The sequence below is a fragment of the Rhincodon typus genome, chromosome 5 (assembly GCF_021869965.1).
Source record: "Rhincodon typus isolate 14 chromosome 5, sRhiTyp1.1, whole genome shotgun sequence".
In the NCBI taxonomy this organism is placed as follows: domain Eukaryota; kingdom Metazoa; phylum Chordata; class Chondrichthyes; order Orectolobiformes; family Rhincodontidae; genus Rhincodon; species Rhincodon typus.
In genome coordinates this window covers 70,382,659-70,406,435 of record NC_063336.1, presented here as the reverse complement: position 1 = coordinate 70,406,435, position 23,777 = coordinate 70,382,659, and the positions used below count along the sequence as shown (strand labels likewise).

At 40.3% G+C, this 23,777-nt stretch overlaps 1 protein-coding gene across 1 annotated transcript in view; it reads left to right on the top strand.

Moving 5' to 3' along the window:
- The first annotated feature begins 603 nt into the window (after positions 1 to 603).
- The window catches only part of xkr6a (XK, Kell blood group complex subunit-related family, member 6a), a 488,063-nt gene continuing 464,889 nt past the window's right edge, over positions 604 to 23,777 (top strand). Inside the window, exon 1 of the mRNA XM_048596835.1 lies at positions 604 to 1,200. Within this exon, the coding sequence (XP_048452792.1) occupies positions 650 to 1,200 (551 nt within the window). The 5' untranslated portion in view covers positions 604 to 649. The remainder of the gene's footprint in view (positions 1,201 to 23,777) is intronic.

The following is a 23,777-nucleotide window of genomic DNA, read 5'->3' as shown; positions in this document are numbered from 1 at the left end:
AAGAACTCAAAGCGCAGTGAGTCTTCAGTCTTTCGATGTAAACCCAACGAACTGCCCGCGGTTCGTTCGGAGGGGATCGGGGATCAAGGGACGAGTTTGTGATGGTTTGGATGCGGATATCCTCTCTCCGAGAGGCAGGAAGGTTACAGGGTGTGTGTTTAGGGCGGTGGTGTTGGGGGTGAAGGAGAAGGATTGAGAGACAGAGAGACAAGACTAGCAGGGATGGGAGGGTTATTGGGGAGGGACAGCCGGGTGCGTTGATGGAGAAGGGGCGAGGATGGAGGAAGAAAAAAGTGGGGATTGATGGAAGAGAGGGTTTGGGGTCGAGAGAGGGTTGGGGGTAATGGGAGAGAGTGCGTGGGGTGAAAGTGTGGGAGGCGCAGGGGGAAAGGATGGAGACTAGGCAGAGAAATGGAGAGGAGATTGATGAAGTTCCTGAGGGAGACACTGCCCCCTCCCCGTGCACCTGGATATGTGGTACGGAATGTGAAGCTCACCTGAACTCCTAACGGGAGGAGACTCCAAGGCCACTAAAGGCCCCACCCCGTCCCATGGTATCCAGGAAGTGAGGTAACAGTGCGGCTCCCACCCCCTCATTTCCGCTCGGCCGGGTAACCCCGGAAGCTGAGAGCGCCAGGCACCCGCCAAGATGGCCGCGAAATCCGATGGTGTGGGGGTTACCGGTTTCGCCCAGCTGCACAACCTGGACGAATCGGTGACCGAGGGGGGTGACGAGCAGCAGCTGGACGGGGGGCCGGAGGCCAGCAGCTCTTTCCACATCTGCCACTGCTGCAACACCTCTTCGTGTTACTGGGGCTGCCGGAGCGCCTGCCTTAGGAGATCGCTGTGCAACCTGAAAGGGGGGGACCATCCCGTCTTGGACTGTCTCTGGATCGTTATCGCGCTACTCGTCTTCTTCTCGGACGTGGGCACCGATCTCTGGCTGGCGGCTGACTATTACCTGAAGCAGGACTACTGGTGGTTCGGCTTGACGCTCTTCTTCGTGCTGGTGCCGTCCGTCCTGGTGCAGATCCTCAGCTTCAGGTGGTTCATGCAGGATTACGCCGGCGAGGGTCTCGGGGGTGTGGAGGGACTGAGCAGCAGGCGGCCCGGCGTCTCCGGCTACAACCGCTGTTGCAGGACCTCGGTGTGGATCTGGCAGTCGGTCATTCACATCCTGCAGTTGGGACAAGTGTGGAGGTATTTGTGTGCGTGTGCGCGGGGGAGGGCGAGGGGCATTTGAAATAGAGCATCAATATGTACCTCTGATGGGGGAAATGCCCTCACGTCTCTTGGTCGAAATTTGATTTGAGAGGGTCATGTCTACCCAGTGAATGGGTATAACGGTGATGCAAGATGGGTTTGGAGCATTGGGCGTTCGTGTGCTGCAGCTGGAACAAGTACAAGGATGAGTGATGGATTTTTTTTCGCGCTCTCATCGGAGATCTAGTCTGGGAAGTCACTGTGGTTTCTTATCCATCAAAAACGCTATTTGAGTTTATAGTTACCGGTTCTCGCCACAGGTGCTGTACGTTCTGCAGTTAGCATGAAAATGGCGCAGCGGTGAAAATGAATCATAGAACATGAACGGTGGCTCTCATTCTGGCTTTTGGAGTATTATGTGATGACTTCCACTAAAAAAAATGCTCATTGAGCCGTGTGAGCTTAATCGAGTTTATCGTAGATGCGTATTAATAATAAATTTTGGTGGTGAGATGAGTATAAAGGTAATAAGTGCGTAATAATGCATCGGTCTCGGATTTGCCTTTGAAGATTGAAGCAATATTTTAAATGTGACCATTGCATATAACCGTTTGAAAGGTGGCCATTGTGATTTAATAAAAAAGAAGTATTATTGATATTTGAGGAGGATTTGAGTAGATTATCACTGTTCATGTATTTACCTTAATTGCAATAAGTTATTTGCATTAGTCATTGACAGCATCGTGTTGGGACAAGAATAACAGGAAAAAAGACGCAGTTTACTTGCTCTTAATTTATTGAAGTGTGATGTACGATGCAGACGTTTGCACCAGAGTTAGGTGGGGACATTACACACACACGTTGGTGGTGGGGTGGGGGGAAAGGGATATGTATGAAACTGCATTCTGACTGATCTTTTGAAATACGTGGGTGGCACGCCCATTGAGATATAAACTGAAGAGCATTGCCGTTGTTTTCTTGGAATATTTCACCATGTATGTGGAGTGAATGTGTGGGAAGAAAAATCTGACAATGTATTGAAGCTATTTCTTTACAATAATCAAGGTGGAGGAATGAAGTGATATCCACTTGTCATGTTACATTTGTATACACTAGTAAGTGAGGGGATTTTGAATAAATGCATGAAATTGTCAGACCTTTCCTAGAGTAATGGAACATTTTTTTTACCAACTAAATTGTATTGAGGAGCTGTACCTAGTATCGGAATTGGTTATAGGAGAATAATCCACGTGCAGTACCTGGGTAAACCATTTTAACATCCTAATGTAGATTAAATTGAATATTACTGATTGACACAGTTATCTGTGCAGGACAAAGTAGAAATTTGGTTTTATGCAAATGTGGCACATTTCATGTCTTTTTGAAGAGAAGCTACCTTTGCTAAATATGCCTATAGATGTGACCATTTGAGTGAAATTCAAGTGTAGGGTCATTGCTCAATGTGGGCTATCAACAGATTTTGAGTGTATTTTCTATTTAACAACAACATGTTAACAAAGCGTTATCCCATTTCTCCATCAGGCACTTTAAATACATGAATTCACCTTATTACAATTGTCTTTTCTTCCAAGTAAACCACAGGTTCTTCTAGTCTGTATGGATGGAAGCTGGGCTATAGCATGTATGAGCAAATGAACCATGGCATCATGACACAGGAAGCAATTTGTGTGAGGAGAGTAAATAGCATTGTAGTTGTTACTAGGGGCAATATAGTCAAGAGGATAGAGTTTTCTGGAGCCAAGATGGAGTCCAGAGATTTTTGACTGCTTGGTGGTGAGATTTGGGACGTCTGTTTGGAGACCAACATAGAATGGGATGAGGAGGATTCAGTGGTAACAGCAAATGACCTGAACTTGTTGGTGGGTGTGGGGGCATGTGAGACGTCTCTGAAACCTTGAGAATTAACTCAAATGGCAATGTTATATTTGGATAAATCCACGTATCATTATCAAACTTTTGATGCCATGTCGGTGTGATTATTGAATTTGCATTCCACTCTTGGTGCTTGTGCAGTAAATGCAATTACTGGGAAAATATTACATTTTGTCCTTGGGTCTTGTAAATCCTGCTTTTAATACATGGATGAGTCAGTTTGTGAATATCAACATTTTTTGTCCATGCTACATGTCTGAAGTGCTGATGAGAAGTGAATAATGGTAATTTGTGTAATCACTTTCTCATTACATTCATACATGCAAGAAGCAACTTAGCAGACGTGAACTATTTCAATGGCTTTTACCATGGTTTTTATTTAAAAAAGATTGCAACATTTGGCATTGCCTTTTAAAACTTGTTTGAAAGTATGTCATGACATTTTTGAGTTAATAGGCTGCAGTTTCACATTTTATTACAATTTCTGGTGGACAGTGTGATCAATTGCAAGGACATTTGAAGAGAAGTGGCTTGGGCTCTGAGTCAGTGAACTGGAGGCAGAGCCAGAGTGAGACAGGTAACATGTTAGAAGTGGAGGAGTCTCAGTTCTTGCAATTGGCTAATAGAGTCAAGGTTTATGCAGCCTGTGTGGACATAAATGGAGGCTGTTGGGCTGCTGAGTCAACTGTTGTACAGAATTCTGCTCAAATCAGGAGAGCAAATTGGAACATAATGATAAAATAAAAGCGTAATACTGTGGGTCCCGGAGATCAGAAATGCAAACAAAGTTTTGGAAAATTCAACAGACCTGGCAGCATTTACCAGACCACCTGAGTTTCTCCAGGACTTTTAAGTTTGTATTTCAGGGAACATAGTGTTATTAGGGGGACTGTGTTTTCTAGAGCCAGAGTCCAGAAGACACTGTTTCTTGCTTGGTGACAAGGTTTGTGACATCTGGCTGGAGAGGCACTTGGAATTGAAAGGGGAAGATCCAATCATTGCTGTCCACATGGAACCAGCAGCGTGGGTAGGGTGTAGGAAAATGGTTTTGCTTGATTGAATTTGGGGGAATCAGGAGCTGAATTAAAAGGGAAAATCTCAAAGGCCATAATCCATGGATTACTAATTGTGTTACAAACAAATTGGTATTGGGTAATCAAAATTAGTGAGTTCAATATGTGACTGAAAAATTGATGTTTGAAATGTGTTACGATTCATGGGGTACTAGGGAATGCGGGAGCTGCACCACTGGGATAGTCTTCACCTGGTCCATGCAGGGCGCTGGCGAAGGATCAATGAGATAAAAATAAAAGGCAAAGTAAGAATAATGGAAATGATAGTCAGAATGTGGCTGGAGGGGACTGAACATGTAAACTTGTGTGTCCCAGCAGGTAAGGCTACAGGTTGCAAAATTGGTAATAAGATAAACAAGAGGCTGTGTATCCAAATGCCAGTAGCTTGGTAACAAAATGGATAATTCGACAATCCAAATGGAAATAAATTTGTGAGATCTGATGTTCATTATGCAGACCTGGTTGCAACATGATAAAGGCTAGGATCTGGTTATTCAAGAATATATTCATTTGGCAGGACAGCAAACTAGGAAAAAGTTGCAACGTTGGTTTATTGGAGAGAGACTGGCATGATTTTGGTTCTAAAGATCAAGATGTAGAACCAATTTCATTAGACATAATAAAGAGTTGCGTTTGGAAATCACTGGTGTATAATTCATAGGTCCCTGAATAATAATCACAATGTAGGATGGGGTATACAGGAAGAAATAATTTGGGGGTTTGTGAGAAGGGTATGTTGATAGTCATGGGTGATTTTAATGTATGTAATAATTGGGTGAGTCAGATTGGAAAATGTGAGCTGGTACTTGAGTTCATGGTGTTTTCAGGAAATTTTGCTTCACAAAACTGTTCTAGACCTAACCAAGGAGCAGGCTATTAAAGATATAGTAATGTGCACAAGCCTTAATTAATTTATGATCTCGTCGTGGTGTTCCTTGGGCACAGTGACCAAAATAGGATTGAATTTCACATCGAACTTACGAGAGAGTCCATTGTGTTTCATACCTAAACATGGGCAGTCAAGAGGATACAAAGACAGCTGGTTGAAATTAACTTGGAAATTAAATTGAGAGTTCAAAGATGCATTGGGAGTTTTTTGATATTAGGTAAGCGTAATAGCAAGACAGAAGATTGGATGGAATTTAAAGAATATACTGCGAAGAATGACTAAAAGTACTTGGGAGGAAAAAATTTAGAATACGAAAGAAAGCTCGCTAGAGTTATAAAAACACAGTTCCTACAGGTATTTTCATCAGAAAAGAATAAGAAAAGTGAAGCCCCGTGGATGTGGGAAATTTAAAATGGAAAATAATGAAATGGCAAAAGAATCGAGCACGTATTTTGCATTAGTGCATGCAAATAACATGGCAGAAATAATTTTGAATTGGGAGTCCAAGGGAAACAGGATCTGAAAACAATTATAATCACCAGGAAAAGGTATGAAGAAAATTAAAAGGTAACCATTTCCAGGAAGATGAATTCATCCCACAGTTTTTAAAACAAAAATGGTTGCTGAGAAAGGAGATGCAGTGTATTAACTTTTAAATATTCCCAAGGTTCCTGAAAGGTCCAACATATTTGAAAATAAAATATGTAACTTCCGTACTTGAGAAGAGGGAGACCGAAAACCAGCTGTCCTGGTACTAGAGTCTCAAAAATTAGTGCACTCGTACAGAAGATGATTAGGAATGCAAACTTGTTGCATGTTAATTTGATCTGCAGTAAAAGCTAGTTCTGAGGTAACCAATGATATACCTTGTCACTCAAAAATAAAGTGCATTGTTCGTCCTTGCTTTTGTTTGTAATTTGTGATCCTGAGCCAGCCATTAATTGGGAGAGAGTTAAGTTTGAGAAGAGGTGTTTTCCTTTTAAGTGAGAAATGTAGATTTGTATCATCCTAAGCTGGGTACTTGGATGTCTACCTCAGCTTGTTTGCTAAAGGCTCCTTTGATGTTTATCTCACCTACGTTTTTAACCTGCTGAAACCCTTAACCATGTCTTTGTTACTTTATATCATCGCTGCATTGGCTGGCTTCTATCTTCCACCTTAAAGAAGCATCCCCGCTCCAGCCCTAATCCATTTCTGTTTTCCTCATCTTACCATGTTGCACTTGCCCAACAACCCTGTGTTTGCTGACCTGCATTGGCTCGTGATCAGGACATTGTATTGGCTTCAGCTTTCTCAGAAAGCATAATACTTGCTCAGTACTGCATCCAAGGAACAGGCAAGGTAATGTTCCTGTGCCCTTTGTGGGCCCTGAACACAACCTTCTGACTCGAGCATAGATACTACGAACTGAGCCAAACTGTCAATTAGTAATGAGGTGGATAATTACTACACCGACAGAGGAGTTCTCAATGCTTCTTTGAGTCATTTGTTTGCAATCACATCCTTCCGTTGCTTTTTTTTGTAGGCGGTGTTCTCTTTAGTCTGTTTTGTATTTCTCAAAGGTCAATCTTGCCATTAGTGGTATTGTACTTTTTTTAAGCATGTAGTGTCAAAATGATCCCAAAGCCTTTGGTGACAGTGTAACTGTAACTCTTTCACCACAACTGTATTCTGGTTGAACCAGCCTTCCTCAGTCTATAATTGCCTATGGCCTAAAATTACGCATGTTCTATTCCAGGTCCTCCCTAGTTCCTATCATGTTTTGTGATCTGTTACCTTTTCTTGAGGTGCAACTGAAATCCATATAATTTCACTTTTCTATGGTTACAGTGAAAAATAATAAAGTAAGAAAAATTAGTTTTAGACACACAGTTTGCAAGTATCAGGGTTGAATCATCAGAATTAAGCACCAAGCGAAATAGCCTTTGCCAATGATGATTTTCTAAATCTACCTAGAAGACATTTTATCAGGTTTGGGAATTAAGCCAAAAAATCACTAGGTTTGATCTTCTCTGTACCATTTTGTTCAATAATCGTGGCAGCATTTGTTTTGTCCTGCAACCAGTTTTACAAATTCTGCCTTGAAATCTTTATGTAATCAGTTTTCAGGGCAGCTGTGTTGGGAAGTGCTGCAGTGATTGAGGCAAATATAAGAGTTAAGATTTTATGTTTCATTTATTCAGCATATCTCGAATACTGTGCATAATTTTGGTCTCCTTTGTTAAGGATAAATGTAAATGCACTTGAAGTAGAGGTGTTTCAAGGGTGGTGGAATGACTAGATTGTCTCATGAGACAGATTGGTCAAACAGGGCTATTTTCCCTATGAGTTTAGAACAGAGTAGGATGACGAATGAAGTATATAAGATTTTGAATGGCCTTGATAAGGTGGATATGGAAAGGATGCTGGTGCTTGTGGATGAATCTAGAACTATGTGGCACTGTTTTAAAATTCGAGTTTGCTGTTTGGACAGAAATGAGGAGGAATTTTTTTCTGGGGATTGTGCAAGTTTGGAACTCTGCCTAAGAAGCCAGTGAGATGGATTCTAGAATATTTTTAAGACTGAGATGGATGGATTCCTGTTGGGCATAACTATTGGGGATCTGAGAATGTGAAATTCCAAACACAGATCAGCTGTGATATTATCAAATGGCTGAACAGGCTTGAGGGTTGTTATGGTCTGCTTCTCCTATTTTATACGTTTGTATGATTCTCAGTCCTTTGTATTACTACTTGAGCATGAAGCACAGGCTGAGCAGTTTGTTTATTAACAAATCTCTTAAATTAACATGGCCCTGACTCAGTTTTGTATTACTGATCCAGTCTTGTATTTTCCTGTTTGGTTCCTCTCCTCCTGTTTTTTTTAAAAAAAGTCAATTTTTGTGGGAAGAATAACAAAGAAGCAGATTATCTAAATAAATTGAGAGATTGAGGAGCTCTGAGATGCAGAAGGGTAAGGGTGACCGAAACATGAGTTGCAAAAGGCTAGTTTCGAGGTTCAGCAAATAAATGGGAAAGCTAATAGAATATTAGCATTTATTTTGAGGGAAATTGAATACCAAAGTAGGGAGGTTATGCTTCAGTTAGACAGGGCACTGTTGGGAACACAGCTGGAATACTGTCTGTGGTATTTGTCCCTTTTTTTAATTTAAGAAATGCTTTGGAAGCAGTTAGAAGGATTGCCGGCCTAATACCTGGAACAGGTGGGTCATGTTATGGAGTTAAGTTGACAGACTCTGCTCTCATCTGCTGGAGTTTTGAAAAGTAAGAAGTGACTGTCAGGATCTTGTATGCTTCAGTCAAGATAGATGGGGAAAGGATTTTCCCTCCAAGGAGAGAATCTAGAGCTAGAGGTCACTGGGTAATCACTGCAAAAACCCATCTGGTTCACTAATGTCATTTAGGGGAAGAAATCTGTCATCCCTACCGAGTCAGGCCTGCATGTAGACCCACAGCGATTTGGCTGACTTTGAACTGCCCTCAAGACAATTGAGGATGGGCAATTTGTGCTGACTCTCTCCCACAAGGAGAAACAACCTCTCTGCATCAATTGTGTCACTTCTGTGAAGTATCTTGTACGTTTCAATGAAGTGTCCTCTCATTCTTCCGAATTCCATTGAGTATAGACCAACTTACTCAACGTCTCCTCATAAGCCTTTCCCTCTATACCTGATATTAGACTAGTGAGGCTTTTCTGACTGTCTTTGCTTAGATATGGGGCTTCAAACTGTTCCAAGTATTCCAGTTGTGGATTTGACGAGTGCTTGGTATAATTTGGCAAAATCAGCTTGCTTTTATACTCCACTTCCTTTGAAACAATAACCAAGGTTCCATTTGCTTTCCCAATACCCACTGAACATTTTGTGATTTGTGATGAGGACTCCCAGCCTTTGTTTTATAGCTTTCTGTAGTCATTCTTTTTTAGATATTTAGCTCCTTTATTCTTCCTGCCAAAATGCAAAATCTCATGTTTTTCCTTATTATATTTCATGTGCCAAGTTTTAGAACACTCACTTAACTTGTCGGTATCCCTCTTGTCTCATCCAAATTATTTATATATACTGTAAATAATTGTGGCCTCTGCGTGGATCCCTGTGGCACTTCACGAATTGCAGAATGCTATCCTAAAAATGTCCCCTTTCCCAAATGAGTTACCTCTTTTTTTTCGCCAATCCTCCACCTGTTCTAATATACTACCTGCAGCACCTTGGGCTCTTATTAGGTAGCCTAATGATCAGACACCTTCTGAAAAGCCAAATATATGACAGCCACTGCCATCCCCTTTGTTTATCCTGCTTGTTGCCCCTTGAAATAATTCAATTAAATTTGTCAGGCATGATTTCTTTTTGACCCCATGCTGATTCTGCTTGATCATGTTATATATTTCAAAATGCTCAGCCATTGTGTCCTTTTTAGATTTTTAGATTTAGAGTTAGGTTTTATTGAAACTTGTACTCAAATACAGGGTACAAGAGTACAGTGAAGTGTGTACAATGTCCCCACATGCTGCACCATCCTAGGTGCAAAGTACCCAGGTAGAAAATCCTAGTTGCAGAAATAGAAAATTTAAGAAATAAGTTAAGTTCAGTACTACAGTCTTCCTAGCATAAAAGAAAAATCAAGAAATAAGGTTGAAGTGTCAAACTTAGTCCTTTCTTAAGCCATGGGCTTGCAGATGCTCCAAGCTTGGCCTCCCCAAGAGGGCTCAGTACTCCATTTGGGCATGCTTTTACTTGCGCTGGGCTAAGACCCATACGGGCACGCCAGGCTTCACCACTACTCTCAAGGCTTTGGTCCTGACCACCACTTGCCGTCATCTAGGCTTGTGCAGGGCCCCAGCTGCTGCTGCACTCCATTGCCACCACCACCTCCATGGCTCCAGTGTTACGAATGCTTGAGGTTCGCAATGGGCCTACTGTCATCTGCATTGGGCTCATTCAAGGTCTGCACTGGGCTTCCACGAGGTCTGTCACCAATGCTATCTGAGCTTGAAGTAAATAAGGAAAATAGAAGGCAGGAAAAAGAGGAGCGGACAAGCTCCAGCTCAGGACCCTTACTCCTTGCCATCTTGAATAGGGACACAGAAGTTAGCTACATTCAGTCTTCAAATAACCAGCTGCTTCATGTTGCCCCATGCATCCAGGGCTCTCTGCTTGCCTGCGTTGCAGAGAGCTCAATCTTGTGTTCTGCAAGTTGCTGAGAATGATTCAATGATTGTGGGAAATGTAATAGACTCCAACTTTTTCTCCCAGTAACACAAGTTAAGCTAACTGGCCTATAGTTACTTGTTTTTTTTTGTGGCCCTCCCTTTTTCGATAATGGTGTTACATTTTGGCAATTTTCTCAGCTTCTGGGACTTTTCCAGAATCTTAAGGATTCTTGGAAGATTACTACCAGGGCATCCACTGTCTCTGTAGTTACTTCCTGTAATATTCTAGGATATATCCAGGCAGGTCCAGAGGACCTATTGATCTTTAGCCCCATTAGTTTCCGTTGCACTTTTTATCTAGTGATAGTTATTGCATTTATTTCCAGTCTTCCTTTTTGCCCTTGGTTATGTAGTGATTTTGGAAAGTTGTTTGTGCAAACTACAGTGAAGTTTGATGCAAAATATTTGTTCAACTCCTGTTCCATTTCAAGTTCCCCATTATTCTTTCCCCAGCCTTGTTCTGTCAGGAATCTATGTACATTTGGGTTTCTCTCTTCCTTTTTGTATACTTAAGTAAGCTTTTCCTGTCTGTCTTGATATTACTTGCAAGTTTATCTCAAAGTTTATCTTCTTCCACTTTATTTCTTGATGTCTTTTGTTGGTTTTAAAAATTTTCCCAGTCCTCTCGCTTATCACTAGTCTTTGCCACATTGCATGCTTTTTCTTTCAATATGATGCTGTTTTTAGCTTTCCTGGTTAACCGTGTTTGGCTTATCCTGTTCCTAGAAATCTTATATCCCAGTGGGAAAGGTCTCTGTGTGAGCCATGAGCTACGTTCTTTAATATCTATTATTGTTCCTCAACAATAATGGTTTTCTGCTAAGCTCCTTTGCCAGTCCACTCCAGCCAGCTCTGATCTCATTCCTTTTTAATTATCTTTTATTTAAGCTTAACCTTGTAAGCCTCCATTTCCCTTCTCCCAAATATGTCACGATTGTTGGATTATTGTTTTTTCCTAAAAGATTTCAATATTTGGCATGAGTGCCATGATTTTTGTAGATGCTGAGAGGTAATTTGTTCCTTTGAGACATTAGGGTACATGACTGAGAAGATGATTGGATTTTATCTAACAGAGGAACTTTTGGACAGCTCTATTTTGCAATGTGCAGTCCGTCATGAGTTGATAAACAAATACACTTACTATAACATATAGTGAGCTCCACGATCTGAAGCATGCCTTGTTTTTGGTCCTTGTGTTCTTGAGATGCCATATGTGACCTTTAGGTTTGTTGTTTGATTTGCCAAGGATGAGAAAATCCCCGTTCTTTCTTTTTCACTGGGTAAGTCCTAGTGCATAAGTGGACTCTGGAGATAGATCTGACCAATTTGTTGCTCTCAAGGAGAGGGATCAGCTAGCAATTTAGCAAGGCTGCTGAGTTTTTGCTACAATCTATAGTTGAACTGTGGAGTTAAACCTCTGTCTTTAGCTCTGCATGGATACCTCCATCTTAAGCTCTGTGTCTTCCCGCAGCTTTCTGTGCTGTTTGAAACTATTTGTAGGTTTGGAATTGTATTTATCATCTGAGATATGGCCTTGTCAGACTTGGTTATTGAACCTGTTGATGTTGAGGGTGGTTTATCTCTGCAAAATCTTTGATTTAGGGCCTATTGTTAGAGTCATTCCATTGCTTCTTTCAGCTACTGTCTGGCAACGTTTCCCTTGATAGAACATTGGAAGAATATTTCCCTTTTATTTTTAGATGTTTTCGCTAAATGGGATGCATTTACATGAAGTGGTTTGATATCTGTTGACCAAATACAAGTCTGTCAGTGGAGTTCATGTCTCTTATCTGATCTCAGCTCTGGAATGAAGTTACTATTTGTGTTTAGGCAAGTGCTTCTAACTTCTACCCTTGAAAGCATATTAGCAATTTAAAATTTAAAAAAATGTATAACCATATGTTTGGATGTCTTATTTTAATTCAAGCATGCATGGTTTGATAAGTTGTTTAACTGTTAAAACTGACAAATATTTCAAATGTGGTTCTGTGGCTGAACTGCAACCTTGAGGCAATCTCCAACTAAGTACATGAGTGGTACTGTGTTGATTGTCATTTCATTTAAAATCAGTTGTGAGCGATGATTGCTGTGCCTCAAGCTGGGGAGTATTTGTGTGGTAACTTCTGCAGAAAAGTTGTGAATCTTTGGAATAAAACATAAATGCTAAGATGTTGATATTGTCTTTTTGTTTTTTTCCCCTTTGGAAAGTTGCCTAACCAAATGAAACTGCTGCGCAGCTTAATTATTTCCTGGCATTTTGGCTGCAGTCGATGTGAATCAAACTCCAGCCTGTTTTCTTGTCTTTGTTCAGCTTTTCTGGCGAGCTCACTTCTGCTCAATACAAGCATTTAATATGTGAAAATATTAAACCAGAGTAGGGATTTGTTTTGCACGAGTATCCAAATGGGTCAATCTAAATTCAATAAGTTAACCTTATAACAAAAACAGTGTACTGGAGGAACACAGCAGGTCTGGCAGTATCTATAAAGAGAAAAGCGTTAACATTGAGTCCAGTGACCCTTCAACGCTCAACATCTAATTCTGTTTATTCATCACAGGTGCTGCCAGACCTGCTGTGTTCCTCCCAGCATACTGTTTTAGTTGCAGAGTTCAAGTTCCTTGTGTTTATTTAAATCTACTGTGTGTGTGTACGAAATTGTGCTAATCTTCCTTTATTGAATTGTGACGTGTTTTTAATTACGTAACTGTTTAAATAATGGTTGATGTTGTGGGTTCCATCCTATTTGCATTCTTGCGCAAAGTGCACTGCCACAAGAAAAGGCTGAATGGTTAGCTGATGGTCTTTTCTAGGTGCAACAGGTATCTGAATCCTGATTTTTATATCCATCGGATATAACAAAATATTACTAGTAGGTAGGAAGATGCTGTCATTTAGTGAGTGCTATTAAGATTTTAATATTGGGTGTGTTCGAACCAATTAAAATTTTTAAAAAGTCTTGTACCCAGATTTTAAAACTTGTCCCTCCCAACTTGAGAGTGGGTGTTAGTCGTAATGATGCGGTTCTTGTCAAGTTCAGGAATTTATAATGCTTGAGTGAAGTACTGTTAATGGAACCCAATCTGATGAATGTCAAACAATTCATGTGTTCGCACATTATTATGTCTTCTTGATTTAAGCTCTTATTAAAGAGTGATACTATGCTAAATGGGGGTCAGTCACATCAGTTGGCTTGCCATGTAGAGTGACACCAGTAGCGTGGGTTTGATTCTTGCATCAGTTGAGGCTACAGTGAAAGTCCTGCCTTCTCCACCTTCCCCTTTACTTGAAGTGTGCTGACCTTCAGGTTGAATTTACCACAAGTTGTCTCAATAGAGTGAGAAGCCATACGGTCCTCTGGGACTATGGTGATTTTATCTTTGTTTAATAATCTTAGTGTCAGCACTGCCGGTGGTTTATCTGGTTTCCTTTTCAAATCCACATGGATTAAAGAGTAACACTGAATATTGGCTGGAAGTATGTTTGACAGCTGTTCTAGTTAGTTTGAGTCACTAGGAATTGAGAATTCATCTCCTGCATTGCTGTCAGCAACATGAGAGAGAACTTTTCAAGGTCATCTTTGCTGTATCTTGGTACAGCTTATTCTTTTTCCAACCTTTTCCCTCATCAGTACTGATGCTTCCACAGCCACTCCAGAATGCAGTTGCATATATGGTCACTCTGTTTATATGATTGACCTCGCAATGTGATGCTGCCTTGGTATCCGGTGCTACCATCGTGGCTTTGTTTGTTTTTGTCTTTGTTTTAAAAAACAGTTTGGTGACAGGAACCTAGATTTGGGAACACAGATACTTGTAGTTAAGTGTGGAGACAAATGAACTACATTATCCCTCTCTCTCATTCCCCACTCAGTGATTTCTGAATGAACATAAATTCATAATACCTTGATGACCAAGTTCATCAGGAAGTGACTTTTGCAAATTTCTTGCCTCTACCATGCCAATTCAGAGTTTAAAATTCAGACTGAATCTGTTGGTTCTGAATTTAAGTTTGTCATTATATTCTCAGCTGTCTTCTAAAAGTATCAATTTATTTTGTCTTCCTTATGAATTATAGGTGCATCCAAACTGCTCTCTTCCTTCTGCTTGTATTCACCTCTACTCAAAACAAGCTATGTACCTCACTCTTAATTCTTTCCAGGAACCTCAATAGTGTAGAGCTTCATGGTTATAGATTGTACCTGTGTATGATCATCCCTGAACATTTCCTGATGACATAAAGCAGTGATTGAAGACATTGAACTATAGAGTGTCTGACCTTTAAAATGACACTCGCAGTTATTTCAGTCAGATATGTTCTGACACATCTGGGGCAGGTGGGATTTGAACCAAGTCCTCCTGCAATGACAGTTGGAATTGCCAGTTAATAATACCATAGTATGTTGGAGCAGAATTAGGCCATTTGGCCAACAGAATCTGCTGCACCATTTGATCATAGCTAATATGTTTCTCAACCCCATTCTTTTTTCTATTCATTTTTGTGGGATGTGGGCATCGCTGGCTGGCCAGCATTTCTTGCCCATCCTGGTTGCCCTTGAGAAGGTGGTGGTGAGCTGCCGCCTTGAACCACTGTATTCCTCCTGCTGTGGGTTGACCCACAATGCTACGAGGGAGGGAATTCCAGGATTTCGACCCAGTGACAGTGAAGGAACAGAGATACGTTTCCAAGTCAGGGTGGTGAGTGACTTGGAGAGAAACTTGGAGGTGGAGGTGTTCCCATATATCTGCTGCCCTTGTCCTTCTCGATGGAAGTGGTTGTGGGTTTGGAAGGTGCTGTCTTTATGCTGCTTTATCCCCTTAACCCTTGATCTCCTTACCAATCAAGAATCTATCAATTTTTCTTTGCCTTAAATACACTCAATTCTGCTGCAGTGATTTTTACCAATTCATCACCTGGGGTGAGGAAATTCATCCTCATTTCAGTTCTAAAGGTTGTCTCTTCACTGTGAAACTGTGCCATCAGGTCCTAGTCTTTTCTGCTAGTAGAAACGTTTTCTCAAAGTCCACTCCATCCATGCCTCTCAGTATGCTCCTAAATTTCAATGAAAACCCCCTCATCTTTCTAAACTCCATATATGGACCCAGAGTCCTCAACTGCTCCTAAATGGCATCATCGTTATTAACCTCCTCTGGACTCCTTCCAATGCCAGCTCACACTTCGTTAGATATGGTACCCAAAACCATGACAATATTCCAATTGCGGTCTGACCAGAGCCTTATACAGCCTTAACATCTCCGTTTTTGTATTCTAACTCTCTCGAAATGAATGCTAACATTTCACTTGCCTTCCTAACTGCCAACTGAATCTGAATATTAACCTTAAGAGAATCCTGAACTAGGTCTCCCAACTGCCTTTGTGCTTCAGATTTCTAATGCCTTTCTCCATTTACTCTGCCTGCCAAAGTGCATAACCTCTCACTTTTCCACATTCCAGCTGCCACTTTTTTGCCCACTGTCCTAGCCTGTCCAAGTCTTTCTGCAGCCTCCATACTTTCTCAACACTATCTGTCCCCCTCTGCCTATCTTTGTCATCTGCAGACTTAGCAACAGTTCCTTCATTCAGATTGTTAATGCATAACATGAATAGTTGTGGTTACAACACGGGCCCTGGCAGAACTGTCCAAGTCACTGACTGCGAACCTGAAAAAGGCCCCTTTTATTCCTACTCTCTGCCTTTTGCCAGTCAGCCAATCTTTTCTCCGTGCTAGTACCTTGCCCCTAACACCATGGGCTCTTCTTTGGCAGCCTCCTGTGTGGCATCTTGTCAAAGGCGTTCTGGAAATCCGAATAGATCACATCCACTGGCTGTCCTTTTCCTAACAGCTAGTCAGACATTATGATCAGATGCATATGGATGACAGTGGTTCCAGAAAGTGGCTTAACGATCACCTTCTGAAGAAGAATTAAGAATGGGCGACTACCAGTGTCCACAAAATAATACTTTTAAAAAAATCTAGGAATATGTCCATTGATAATTGCCAACCCTGTAGAATATGGAATGAATGCAGAATGTTGCTAACAGTTTTGTTACCAGAGGGTTGCAGTGTGTGCGATCTGTGTTGTGGCTTTGAAATACACTTTAATTTTCAAGGTTTCCTACTGTAGCAAGCATGCTAGTAAAATAACAATGACAATAATGTCAAAGTCACCTTTTAAAAAGAGGTTTCCTTCATAAGGTTGGCAGCAAATTAAAACAGCCACACTAAAGGCCTTTAAATGGAACATTCATTCTTTTAACTCTCACCATCCAGTCTGTCTTGTGCAGTTATCCATTGAGGCTGAATCTCCCTGCAGTGTAAATGGGGTCAGTGTGGCAAGGCAATGATGTCATTGCTGAAGTGTGAACATTACAGAACAGGCAAATAATTTTTTTGAACCTGATTTATATTGAGGAGAAAACTATGATTAAACAGTGAAACTGCCTTTTGCATTGTTTTTGTAAGTATAAGGAAATGAGAACATTTATATTCTGAAGTAAGCAATTACTCTTGTAGCATGTTTTGTAACAATCTGTGTCATGTCATATGGGGGTCATGTCAACAAAGGTTATTCTTATACATGAGCACTCAGAGTTGGTTACTATTACTGCAATTAAAACTAATTGCAGTAATTATGTGAATTAGGTGGCTCATGATATCCAGCTGTGACAAACATTGTTACTGTGGTAAATAACACATTGCATGGCTTTTTCTCAGCACTAAATTTTTTTTATAGATGTTTTAATGCACATAAATATGGTGTTTGAGTTTTTATACTTTTTTGAATTTGTAAATGAGTACACATTGATTCTACATGTTCTGAGTTTTGGGTCAGCAGGATAGTTGAAAAAGTGACAACTCAAGTATTTTCTTCATGTGTAAATACAGGTCCAAATAAACCACAAGCTCCTGTCTTTTGTGAATACTGTATTCTTGTTTTTATTCCCAGAACTATTTCCTTTTTTTGAGAATTCAGTTACAGATTTTTACTGTACACTTCACAGGCATTTATATCGACTGTTATTACTTTGGCAATGTGATTTTTTTTTAACTGCGTTTAGTATAAATGCACATCTCTGCAGTAATTCAGAGATTTGACAGTAGATGATACAACAGAATGAAAGCATCCATTAAGGGGTGGGCCAAATGCAGACACAAAACTTTGAAGAGCTGGGAGAGAGCTACTAAGATTGAAGTGTTCAGAGTACAGAAAATACCGGCTGCCAGTGGTTCAACAGATCCTAAAACGGGGCCTGCATAAACAGTCATTTGGAAAGTAAAGGTGGGAAGTCATGAAGTTGAACTGTTGTAGAGAGAATGATCAATTTGGATTTTTGGTCCAATGAAGGGAAGGAAATTGAACTTCAATTTGAGCTGCATTCCCAGATTCTGCCTGAGGTGTTGGGTCTGGGATCAGTTGAATGTAGATGAATTATGTTACAGCTTGTGGGAGCCAAAGATGATGGCTTGCTGAACTTGAAGAATACTTAGTTCTTTGGAAGATCTAAGTGGCAATGAAGTTGGTGAGTGCAGCTTCACAATGATGGATGTCAGTGATGATCCATCTGTAGCAAACCAATCTGGAGCTTTTGCTGCAGTTCTGAGCAATAAAATATTAGTTTTCTGAAATAAGATGTAGAACAATCGTTTTAAGAAAAATACTTTAATATACAATCTATCTCTGCAATAAAAGTGCAATACCACAGATGCTGTAAATTAAAATCAAAACAGAAAATGCTGGTCATGTTCAGATCTCGAGTATTTGTGGGGAGAGAAACCAGTTTTATTTATTCATTCACGGGATGAAGGTGTCGCTTACCAGGCAGCATTTATTGCCCATCCCTAAATTGCCCAGAGGGCAGCTCAGAGTCAACCACATTGCTGTGGGTCTGGAGTCATGTGTAGGCCAGACCAAGTAAGGATGGCAGTTACCTTCCCTAATGGACATTAGTGAACCAGGTGGGTTTTTTCCTGACAGTCGACAATGCGTTCATGGTCATCATTAGATTCTTAATTCCAGATACTTTATTGAATTCAAATTCCGTCATCTGCCATGGCAGGATTTGAACCTGGGTCCCTAGATTGTTATCTAGGTCTCTGGATAGTGGAAGCGTTAGTGGCGATCTTTAAGGAATCGCTAGAGTCAGGGAGGGCCCGAGAGGACTGGAAAATCGCTAACGTGACTCCTGTTTAGAAAGGGAGTAAGGCAAAACACGGAAAATTACAGACCGATTAGCCTAACCTCGGTCGTGGGTAAGATTTTGGAGTTCAGTGTAAAGGATGAGATTTATGAATATTTGGAAGTGTATGGTAAAATAGGGCAAAGTCAGCATGGTTTCATCAAGGGGAGGTCATGGTGACAAATCTGCTAGACTTCTTTTGAGGAAGTAACGAGCAGGGTAGACCAAGGAGAGCCTATAGATGTTATCTACCTGGATTTCAAGAAGGCCTTTGACAAGGTGCCGCACAGGAGGCTGCTGAATGAGATACGGGCCCAGGGTGTTAGAGGCAAGGTGCTAGTGTGGATAGAAGATTGGTCGTCTGGCAGAAAGCAGAGATTGGGGATAAAGGGTCTTTCTCAGGATGTCAGCTGGTGACAAGTGGTGTTCCGCAAGGGTCAGTGTTGCGACCACAACTTTTCACTTTATACATTAATGATCTAGATGAAGGATCTGTGGGCATTCTGGCTAAGTTTGCAGACAATACAAAGATAGGTGGAGGGACAGGTAGTATTGAGGAGGTGGGGAGGCTGCTGAAGGATTTGGACTGGTTAGCAGAGTGGGCAAAGAAGTGGCAGATGGAGTACAACGTGGGAAAGTGTGAGGTATGCACTTTGGTAAGAAGCATAAAAGCATGGACTATTTTCTAAATGGGGAGAAAATTCAGAAGTCTGAAGTGCGAAGAGACTTGGGAGTTCTAGTCCAGGATTCTGTTGAGGTCAACTTGCAGGTTGAGTCAGTCGTCAGGAAGGCAAATGCAATGTTGGCATTTATTTTGAGCACTTGAATATAAAAGCAGGGATGTACTACTGAGGCTTTATAAGGCTCTGGCCAGGCCACATTTGGAGTATTGTATGCAGTTTTGGGCCCCATATCTCAGGAAGGATGTACTGGCCCTGGAGCGGGTTCAGAGGAGGTTCACGAGAATGATCCTAGGAATGGAAAGCTTAACATATGAAGAACGTTTGAGGACTCTGGGACTATACTCATTGGAGTTTAGAAGGATGAGGGGGGATTGAATTGAAATTGACAGAATACTGAATGGCCTGGAGAGAGTGGATGTTTGGAAGATGCTTCCATTGGTAGGAGAGACTAGGACCCAAGGGTGCAGCCTTAGGATAAAGGGAGGACCTTTTAGAAGGGAGATAAGGAGAAATGTCTTCAGCCAGAGAGTGGTGAATCTATGGAATTCACTGCCACGGAAGGCTGTGGAGGCCATGTCATTGAGTATATGTAAGACTGAGATAGATAGGCTCTTGAATAACAAGGGGATCCAGGGTTACAGAGAGAAAGCGGGAGAATGGGTTTGGGGAACTTATCAGTCATGATTGAATGGCGGAGCAGACTCAATGGGCCAAATGGCCTAATTTCTGCTCCTATGTCTTATAGATTAACAGTCCAGCTATAATACCACTAAGCCATTGCCTCCCCCTTGCGTGCGTATAATACATATATAATGACCCAGCTTTGACTGCCCTGAGCAGTGAAGAAAATGATAGATTCACTACAAAGAAATTTCTCCTCATCTTTTAAATATGCAACCTCTCATTTTGAGATTATGCCCTCTGGTCCAATACACTCCTGTAAGGAGAAAAGCAACTCCATCAAGTTCCCAAAGAATCTTATTTATTTCAATAAGATTGCCCCTCTTCTAAATTCCACCTTTGTAAGCCCTCATCAGACCTGAAATATTAGTTGTTTCTCTCGCCACAGATGCTGCTAGATTTTGTTTTTTTTTATTACCACTTATTCGTGTTCTCTGTTCCTGGGATTATGTTTTTTTCCATCACAATGTAGACTGAAATTCATGTATAACTATATTTGTAGTTGTAACTTATTTCTTATGAGATTCGGAGGTGAAGAAAGGCATTTTTTAAGATACATCAAGTAAAACTCATCCTGTGTAATGACCAGCATGTGGATCCATAGCAGGGTACAGTCTAGTCTGAGCTAATACAGTCTAAATGATGCGGACAGTATTGTGGCTTTTGGAAAAGTAGTAGTGGTGCAAGTACACTTGTAAACTACTGATCCATCTCTGAAGTATAGTTTGAGTTCAGAACACCCAACATGATGTAATTAATTGTCATAAGTGAAAAATTTATCGGGATGAGTGCAAGCTATTTTTCTGCGTAATGTTGTCTGTGTTCTGTTGTTTGTTGTAAAAATAGTTTTTCTGAATGCTAGATTTTTCTCTGTATATTCTACGTAAATTTTAAATGACATTTTGACAAACTGCAAAGCACATCACCTGATATATATATATATGATATATATCCAATGAATTTATCATTTAAAAATATTATAGTGCTCCATAATGTCTAATTGTTTCTCATGTATTTTCACCCCTTTTTGATACAGAATTTCTTTAAAACTTAAGATTTTATCTCTGCTGAAATGCTGTATCAAACAATAAGACAACATTAACACTAGGTCTGTTTCACATGATTGATTTTAAACTAGTTCAATGGTGTAACTTTTGGGTATAATAGAAATAATTTTGTAGATAATATCAGTTCTTCATATTCTTTGTTTTAATTGCTCTCCAATAATTACTGTTAATGACCCTTCAAGAAATGTGCGCTTGATCTAATAGAATTATCAAAGATTTCAAACATGTAGCAATCTATTTTAATTGCTTTTGTAGATTCTGATGTTATTAGACCATAAGACGTAAGAATGGAACTGAGCATTCAGTTCGTCAGATTCTTCCACCATTCAATGACTGGCCTGATAATTCTTAGTTCCACTTTGCTGATTTTTTTTTCACTGTAAACCTTGCTGCTTTTACTGATTAAAAATCTATCTCAACCTTGCATATAAAAGGTGACCCATCTTGACTGCCCTGAGCAGTAAAGTAAATGACAGATTCACTACAAAGAAATTTCTCCTCATCTGTCTTAAATATGCAACCCCTCATTTTGAGATAATGCTGTCTGGTCCAATACACTCCTGTAAGGAGAAAAGCAACTCTGTCAAGCTCCAAGTATCTTGTGTATTTCAGTAAGGTTGCTCCTCCTCTAAATTATGATGAGTCCAGGCACAACTTACTTCGTATCTCCTCCTAAGACAGTCTGTCCATACCTAATACCAGCATAGTGAGTTTTCTCTGGAATATCTCCATTGCCAGTGTATCTTTGCTTAGACAAGGAGCACAAATTGCTTACGTTATTCCAGCTGTGGTATGACTAGCGCCTTGCATAGTTTTAGCAAAGCCTTTTAGTTTTTACTTAATTCCCTTTTTGAATCATTCCAACATTCCAATTGCCTCCCACTTAGCTGCTGAACTTGCCAATGCTAACTTTTTGTGATCATGCCCAAGGATTCCCAAATACTGTTTTTTAGCTTTCTGCAATCTTTTGACTATTTACATAATAATCAGCTCTTTTATTCTTCGTGCCAAAGTGCATGACCTCACATTTTCCCACATTATATTCCATGTGCCAACCAGTCCATATCCCTCTTCAGCCTCTGTTATCTTCACCACTTACTTTCCAACCTATTTTTGTGTCATTTGCAAACTTTGCTACAGAACACTCTGCTCATCTATGTTATTAAAATAATTGTGGCCTCAGCATTAAGCCCTGTGACACTGCACTAGTTGCAGGTCGCCATCATGAAAATGAATCATCATCCCAACTCTGTCTTTCTATTAGTTAGCCAATCATCTATTCACACTAATATACCACCTCCAAAACCATGGGCTCTTGTCTTAAGTAGCCTAATGTGTGGCATTTTCTTGAACGTCTTCAGAAAATCAAAATATATGACATCTGTTACTTCCTCTTTATCCTGCTTGTTATCACCTCCAAAGAATTCCAGTATATCTGCCAGGCATGATTTCCCCTTCATGAAGCCTTTCTGCCTGCTTGTTCATAATATGTAGCTCTAAATGCTCTGTTGTTACATCCTTTATAATGTGCCACTCATTGTGACAGAGCAGTGGAAATGTGAAATTCTCTTCATTTGCTAAGGGTTGTTAAAGCCAGATCAATTGAAAATGTTGAAAGTTGATATTTGTTGGGTAAGTGTATTAGTTCAGCGGGCTTGACAGCTAGCATGTGGTGCCAATTCTTGCCAGTGGGTCTGTGCTCAAGCCCCATGCTGGTTGTGAAGAACTGCTTCCTTGCTGTAATCCATGTTTGATATGGAGTTGTGCCCTTCAAGTTATACAGCTACATTGTCAAACAGGGAGATACCTATGGTCTCTCTGGAGACTTACTAACCTAGTTACTAAATGGTATTAGGCATTACAGAACCTAGGTGGGTAAATTGGAGTTAATGCTTCTAATCAATTCACTATCGAAGTTCTAAACAGTTTCTTCCTGATCTGATGTTCTTAGCTGTTGTTCTGTTCAGAGTTGTGCAATCTGTAACTACAAAATAGATGGTTGCATCCCAACGAATTTGACAGATGTACTTCTTGATACAACTTCAGCTTTACAATGTAAAAATGCTGTAATGTAAACAAGATTTCATACAATCTCTTGGGATGCTAATGCATGAGGAAGATTTTTGATTTGCATCTCCAGCTTTGGTTTATGAATTCTTCTTAAAATACATCCTAATTGGTTACATTAGGTGAATTTGCCATTAACAATATAACCAAATCTGTGAAAAATACAGACAGTTCATACATCATTCATACACATTTGATTTTCAAACACAATGACAGTACATTGTTAAGATTACAAGCCAAATAATAAAAATTAAAGCTCAATGTTTTGTGTTTCCACTTGTGAATTGTCTCCCCTATAATGAGCAGAAACATGCAATTTCAAATCACTGTTTAGATATGCCAGTGGATGTTTTACTATATTGTATGATAAAATGCGAAATAGTTTTAATATTTTTCTGTGTTTTCTGTTTGTTAAAATTGTATGAATCCAAGAAAAACTAATTTGATGTCTTTACTAAGCTTAACACATGAGGGCTTAGTTAATTGTGGATGGTACTTGTGTAAGAAAAAAATAAGGCTACCAAAGAAAGATAGAAATTTTACCCATTCCTTTGAGAAATTGTTACCACGCTAATGTCCTTGTTATGTTTCAATTACTGACAGAGTTTTCAGAAAATCAACTATACAGACTAATGACTACTGTTACTTAGCAGTTGAATTTCAAGTGCCCTGTACCCCAGCGTTCCTTGACTGAATCTTGCTCATATGTTAGCATCCCAAGAGATTGTATGAAATCTTGCTTACCTAAAGGTTTTGGAGTAGATCTGTAGCTTGAGGTTGGTTGGCTCACCGAGCTGGTTTGTTGTTTTGCAGACGTTTCATTACCATGCTTGGTA